We start from the raw sequence: 7,598 nt of genomic DNA, 5'->3' as shown, positions 1-7,598 counted from the left end.
ATGTATCAACTATTTGAAAAATAAATTAATTAATCTCCCTTGTCAAAATTAATGGGAAAAGATCAAACCGGTGAAGATAGAATTATAGATTTGTTTGAAAGATAAAGCAAAGAATATAGACACCAAATTGAATTCAGAAACTTAAAGAGCTTTGATTTTTTTGAGTTCTTGAAAAGCTTTCCAAATTAAAAAGGGAAAGTCACATAAGCCACGAAATATAGACCACCAATTGGTAGGCCTGATAGTAACCCTAACCCCACAACGAGATGAAGATAACTAACTGGTCCTGGCGCCCTCCATTGTGGGAGACCGTCTACTGGCCAGTCTGTCCGCCACTGGCAATCCTTGCTAAATTGGTGATGCCTAGGCTCCGTTAAATTTAGCGCAGGGCGGATTAAAAAAGCCTAGGTGCATGTTTTAGGCCAATAGAGTGCGAGCATCACACGTAAATTCAATCTAGAGTGTACAAGGCACTTGGATTTGGGCATGGCTTACGAATTTAGGAGCACACAATTGGTCGCATCGGCCTGAGAATCCCCGCCGGCGCACGCCCGGGAATAGAGAAATATTCGGAAAAAGGAAAGTTGAAAAGCAAAGCACACAGAACTGTGCAATTTTGCGGCCATGTGTTGGCTCGTTGGTTGTTTCTATCATCAGGTACATGTTTGTTTTTCAATTTTTGTGTATTCTTTTTTGTGAGTGCCCTGGTAAACTTACAGTGGCTTGTCTCGTTTTAATCAATATTCTATCTTGGTCAGATGTACAATAAGGGGGGCTGAGGAAGGAGGGAGTCTGGTTGGTTTGTTATGGAATTCAGGTGGATTGGAATCCCAAAAGTTCATGGTACATTAAATAAATAGTAGGTTTTATGATGTACCAGGGCCCAGTGGGTATTGCAAGTTCAGTCAGAAATGTGGTCGGGGGAAGAGATGGAGCCGGAATTTTTCTGGGCTGGGAGAGGACTTTTCGCAAACAGTTAGCGTGCGTCTTCTTTTGAGCTTGTGCAACCATTTTAGCAGACATCTGGCGTGCATCTAGTTTTGTGGGGTTTTATTTTATTGTATTGTGCGCTTGGATCGATGGGTGTGTTGTCCTTCCCTTGCGGTTTCGATCAATGACCGGGTGAGGGTACGATTCCTGTCTGGCTAATAGCTCAGAGCTCTTGCTCCTGAAGCTGATCTTTTAATCCAGGCTTCCACCACTCGGGTACTTGCTGTGTGCCTATTGCTCATTGCAGGCTTTCAGATATTTTTTATAAATTCGTTCTGCCCGGCGAATCGTCTGACATCACACTCTGCTCCCGCTTCATCATCTTCTGGCTAAAAAATTCTAGCTTTGCAGGTCCTTTCCAATTTCCAGTACTTGTTGGTTTGCCGCGCTCGGTATTTCTCCAGTACCCACTTCTCTAATTTGGCTCGTTCCCTTTGCGGGCTTTTTGGTACTGGGATATTCCTAGTTTAGATTGTCTGAGTACATTGAGTGACCCTCCGATGGTGGAGAGATCTGGCCGATTGTTCTCAGCCATGGAATGCCAAGATCACGATGTGGAAAAAGATCTAGCAGAGGAGACTTCCAAATCCTCATCCGCCCCGGTTAATGGCAGAAGATATGATTTGAGGAACAGGAATGGATTGAAATCGCATGGCCAAGCCAACGGTAAATCCAGGCGTGCCGCTAATGGGAAGGCCGGCAGTACTGTTTCCATTAATTCTGTTAAATGCAAATCCCTTGATTATGCATCATTTGAATCATCAAGGAAAAAGCATAGGAATAGAGTGAATGGCACTTGCGAGAACGGAGGGCTTACCAGAAAGTTGGAGATCGGTGGTGACTGCACAACACCCAGTTGCAAAATAAATGGAGAGGCAAAGCTGGTGACTGTTACAAGCTTGATCGAAGATTCTGATCGTACAAGTCTAATCAAAGAGCTTGCTGCAGATCCTAAAAAAGATGTAGAATCTGATAGTTCTAATGACCAATCTCAGGATGCAGATTATTCATACATGCCAGGGCTCAATGATGAACTCGCACTTCTTTGTCTTGCGCACACACCTAGAGCAGAGTATGATAAGCTATTCTTTGTTAATAAAAAATATAAGGATTTAGCTAAGAGTGGAGAACTTTACAAGATTAGGAAAAAAGAGAAGATAGCTGAGCAGTGGGTTTACATGCTTGCTAGTGGCCAATTTGAATGGCGTGCATTTGATCCAGTCTCAAGGAGATGGAAGAGATTGCCTGATCTGCCCTCTGATTCCTGTTTCGCTTCAAGCGACAAGGAGTCTCTCTGTGCAGGCACTCAGCTGCTTGTCTTGGGCCGAGAGATTGAAGGGCTTGTGATCTGGAGGTATGATCTTGTAACCAACAAGTGGTACAAGGGACCGGCAATGCTCACTCCTAGATGTCTATATGCATCTGCAAGCTGTGGAAATTTCGCCTTTGTTGCTGGCGGAATCAGTGCAACTGGAGAGCTTTTGAATTGTGCAGAGAGGTATGATCCTGATTACCAGAGATGGGAGCCTCTGCCAAACATGAATAAAAAGAGGAAGCTCTGCTCTGGATGCTACATGGATGGCAAATTTTATGTTATTGGAGGGACAGGGGAGCATGGTGATCTTGCCTGTGGTGAAGTGTATGATTCTGAGAAGAAATCCTGGGAGCTGATTGAAAACATGAAACCCTCAGGAGCTAGGAGCCCCATTCCTCAGGCACCGCCACTTGTTGCTGTTGCCAACAATGAGCTCTATGCCTTGGAAGCTTCAATGAACCAACTGAAAGTTTACATTAAGAAAACAAAGAAATGGAGAGTACTAGGAGAAGTTCCTGTCAGAGCTGATTTTAACAGCGGATGGGGTGTGGCATTTAAGTCCTTAGGCAACGAGCTGCTTCTCATTGGAGGAGACAGAGATGCCTCTCAAAGTATGTATGCTTATGGCATATCTATCTACACTTCCAGGCCTGATCCAAGTGCAACAGCAGCAGATTGGCGATTTCTGACTAGGGTTGGAGGATCTATTGGTCCCTTTGTATTTAATTGTGCTATTATGGCTACATGACTTTTTTCTTATTTGGATACCGTAAGATCAACAGGCAGAAGCAAAAAGGATGGGAATTCATTGGAGGTCAGTTAGGCTAATTGCCTACACAATAATGTCTCCAAACCAATGATTGTAAACATGGATAAAGCTGTAGGTGTAATTCTATGCTTTGACAGATGCAGACTATACATGATCTCAACTAAGAATTCTGAAGAATTTTTTTTGTGAATTATGCATCTCAAATCCCATGGTTAGATCATTTGCACCTTCATATCTTCAACATCAATGATCTGGTTAACCTTTTGAGCATTTCTCATCAGCACTAGACTGCCAACTTCTTTGGTGCTTGAGAATAGAAAAGTTTGTAGCTTACGGAGCAAGGGTAAGGGAGTTTCTCCGAGTTTGAGATTTTGAATTTTCTAATGATGACATTTTTTTAACAGGTAGTCATCAATGCTTCTGACCAAAGAATGATAGGAAATAGAGAACAAGCCAAGAAGTGGTAAGATGCTATTTAAAATTTGTTGAATAATACTAAAATACAGTGATTAGAAGTTTCAAATTTTATTTTATTCACATTATACCTGTTCCATGAATGATGAATTGGCTTTCTATTGGCCTTTTAACGGAAGGTATATGTGAACATAAGTATCCAGAATGATTTAGCTGCTTCTTTGACTCTTAATTTGCAGCAATCTATAGAATTAATGATTATCTTTGTGTAGATCAAATAATTTTGTTTTCAGTTGTGGGAAGGCTTGGAATAATGGGAAGCACGAAGTTTCACACATGGAGGAAGTTATGGCACAGGAATATAATTGCTAATTAATTTTTATATCAATCTCATTATTTTAAAGCTGATTGCACAAACATAAAACTAGTAAAAATAGCAGGCTTCAATTTTTCTTAAAGCACCATAGGAGCACTTCACATACCATTTTTATTCTAATATACAACTGATTGCATAGAAGTCACAATTACTTACTACTGTAATAATGGGCAATGATTCCCACACTGCATCATATTAACTAGATTCTGACTCATCTTGTGTGATAGACTTTACGGTGCTCTCTTCCTTGTTGCAAAGCTTGGACATCGTATACTTATTGCCACTTCAAATACCATTTTTATTCTAATATTACAACTGATTGCATAGAAGTCACAACCAGATTGTAGTTAACTTACTGCTATAATAATGAGCAATGATTCCAACATACATCATTAATTGCATTGTTATTCACCTGGTGGAGACTTCATGGTGCTCTCTCCCTTGTTGCAAAGCTTGGACATAGCATCCTTATTTCTGAGAATCAAATAACTGATATGTATGTAACAGTGGAAGAGTAAGATAAACTCATAATAGGAGAAATATAATAGAACATAGGCAAACTATTAAATAAGCAGATTAATTTGGCAACAAAGAGGAGTCTCTATACCGTGTGCAGTATATATCTGAACATTCATTCTGCTGAAAGCAACTACCATGTTGACTTTTTCCATTATTGAATATAATTGTATCTTGTTAATCCCACCTTTTTTATAATTCATGAATATTTCAAAAGTATCTATATTTCACTCTATTTAGCTTCGGCAGTAAAATGGGGCTGGTTGGGGGCAGTTGTTGCAAAACCAAATTCGAACCTCTTTAAGATACATGAATTTGAAACCACTTTTTACATTCTGATGAAGATGCCTGGAATCTTCATCTGTAAAAACAATCCCTAACTATTGAAGCAAAGTAAATGAGATGATACGAAGCATATAGATCTCAGGATGGATTAGAGAAGCGATTTTACAAATTTATAATATGACATTAATCTTTACACTTTCCATGTAATGTAAATGCCTGCAGGTAGTCGAGGTTGTAATGTTTGTAACTGAAGGCTTTCTGTGGTGGTCTGGCTGCATGGCATGCTAAGTCTTCTGTCATGTTTCATTTACAAATAGAAAGAGGGAGCATCCAGAGGCTCCAAGTCTTATTTGTTGTTAGTTTGTATACTTATGATAAAAGTGATTTCTAGTTGTATAAGTAGGTAGCAGAGTACTCCATTGTTAACTGGTTCCCTTATTGTTTGCAATGTCACATTGTTCTCTCCAAATTGAGAAGATTTCCTAAGCACCATCAGCTTGTAGGCCTGAACATCCGACCAGAAAATGAATTTCTTCATGTCTTCAAGCTTAATATATTCTAGTTGGATATATACCATAGTCACACCATTGTTGGGGACATGGGGACAGGTTCTTGGACAGGAAGACAAAGGGGCCTCAATTCGGGGACAGTGATGGGGGCCCAGTGATAGGGGGGTGTATATACTATATACTACATGTGTGGTACTTAAAATGCTAGTTATGGAAAGATCTATAAGATAATTTAGAAGTAAAATGCTAAATAGAGTAGCATTATATCAAAACAAGTACAAAATGTAGTGAAGGGAGGATTCTAATCATACCTTGGGATATTGGGCCTTAAGTTCAATCAGCGGCTGACCGGGAGTTCAGCTGGGGACTTGGGAACGGCATCCCCAAGTCCTGGGGACCCTGGCGTTTACGGGGGGAGACATGTCCTAGTGGAACACTGATATATACTGACCTTGAGCCTACAGTTTGGAGATGGGTGTGGAGCTCGCCAGGAATACAGATTTTATCTTGTAGCAATACAAGTGGGACATCTTTTTCACTTTTTGTTTAAGTCCTGTGGGTTTTGTTTCCTAAAGGAATTTCTCATTCAGTAGATACTCGAGCCAAGCTGGTTTCCCTGCTTATATAATTACATTAGACTTAGAAGAATGGAAAACAAATTTGTTGTTGGATTACAATAGAAGTATTTGTCCATGGTACATACTGCTGCTTAGTTTCCTACACCCAGACTTGACATCTGCTCAAGATCATAAGATGGCAGATTAGCTGGCATGGAGCTGGTCACAATGTTATAACTTATGACAATATGGATTCTATTTTCATTTGTTAGATGTTGAGGCTTACATGATTGAGAAAGAGGTAATAATATAATATAATATAATATTATTAAGTTTTGGTGTGATGATTACAAAGAGGTTCATCTGCTTATGTAGAGTTTGGGAGACATAATTAACTAAACATAAATTTGACACCTGTCCATGATTCTAAATGCTAATCAACAGCTAACATCATTACACTCTAATTCACCACAATGGTTTTTGATATTTTAGGAACCCTTTTTCAGGATTACTAATTAAAAGAAAATTATATTAAGACACTGAGTGAAGGCTAAAAACATTAGAATCTTTTTTTCAAAAACAGTTCATTGACTAGGTAGAACTCCATCAAGCTCCCTTGTAACTCCATTAAGGCATAGCTCCTGTTCTGAAATCTTCAGTTTGTGGATTGTGCTTGCCCAAGTTTCTAGATTACAGATCACTCGAAGAATAGGACAACTGTTAATGTTGAGGTACATCCATAGTGTTTCATCAAGTTGTCTCATGACATTCGTAAGAGTATATTTCCCAAGATCTACAAACTCTTGAGCTAACTGGATAGCCATCCATGCTAAGCTTCATCTCACTAGATCCGTCCCTATCTTCAAAGTATGTGCTTCTTAAAATATTTATACATCATCCACAAATTTTTCACCATTGTTAGCTATTAATGGATCTTTAGCAATGACTATATTAGCCTCATTTAGTCTCTTATTGAGGTTTCCTTTGAGAAAATCATTAGCTTGAATTGTATTGTTCCAGGTTGCATGAGCATTTTTTCTTGCAATAATAAAATTCAACCTCCTCTTTGTCTGTAGACTTATTTGATTTTCTATTATTGCTTCTTGAGTAAAATACCTTATTTTGTTGTGGATCTTCTTCCGTTTCTCATATACTAGTATTTTACTTCAGCTAAGAGAGCTGAAAACGTATCTTCCAAAGTTTCAGAATGCATCTGACTGAGAGTTAAAAAGACATTGCTCTATTTAGAAGGGAGGCTGTTTAATTAAATGGTGTTAAAACTTAACATACATATCATCTACCATGGCGTTAACTTTTGCTACTTGTTTAATGAGGTATCTCAGATTGCATCAACCATCTTGAATTTGAATAGCTGAAGCTTTAGTGAAAATTTTGCATTAGTTTCTGTTACTCAAAAACAATTTATTTAAGTTTTGCTATTTTTTTTTTAGATTCATGCGAGTTAACTCAAGATAGGAGAGAACAAGACCATAATGGCTTTGGCTTCATCATCTCCAGTTCGCCAATTCAGAAACTTATTCGTTGTGGATGGTTTCTTGTTCTCATTTACTATCAGTGTTACCCCAAGTTCTTGTTCATCAATTGCACTTGGATGTTTATTTTTTAGTTGTGGAAGTTGAGACTTGAATGTTTTTCCAATGTCTCGATACTGGAAAAAAAAACTTACAAAAGATAAAATTCCTTGAAACTGGCACACCTTCAATTTCTTTTTGGATTATGATCCACACGCTTAAATCTTTTTTGAATTTAGATAAACACGTGGGTTTCACAGCTAGGGTTTAGTGGATTAAAATTTGAGCAAAATAAAAGGAAACATCAATCTCTTACTCATGGATTTAGCCCATTT

General features: G+C 38.7%; 1 protein-coding gene across 1 annotated transcript; it reads left to right on the top strand.

Annotated features, from left to right (window-relative positions):
- The first annotated feature begins 217 nt into the window (after nucleotides 1-217).
- Nucleotides 218-3,616, top strand: LOC149552046 (F-box/kelch-repeat protein At3g27150-like). Its single transcript, XM_089787520.1, has 2 exons — nucleotides 218-657; nucleotides 759-3,616. The coding sequence occupies exon 2, from the start codon at nucleotides 1,491-1,493 to the stop codon at nucleotides 3,051-3,053; it is 1,563 nt and encodes a 520-aa protein (XP_089643646.1). The 5' UTR covers nucleotides 218-657; nucleotides 759-1,490; the 3' UTR covers nucleotides 3,054-3,616.
- Nucleotides 3,617-7,598: the final 3,982 nt, after the last annotated feature.

Source organism: Cupressus sempervirens, chromosome 6 (genome assembly GCF_028749045.1).
Source record: "Cupressus sempervirens isolate cs-2001-9-10 chromosome 6, ASM2874904v1, whole genome shotgun sequence".
NCBI classification, from domain to species: Eukaryota; Viridiplantae; Streptophyta; class Pinopsida; order Cupressales; family Cupressaceae; genus Cupressus; species Cupressus sempervirens.
Note: the sequence above shows the minus strand (reverse complement) of the source record. Positions and strands in the feature narration are given on the sequence as shown.

Excerpts from the sequence above, each read along its gene's own strand:
- LOC149552046 (XM_089787520.1), top strand. The coding sequence starts at position 1,491 with ATGGTGGAGAGATCTGGCCGATTGTTCTCAGCCATGGAATGCCAAGAT.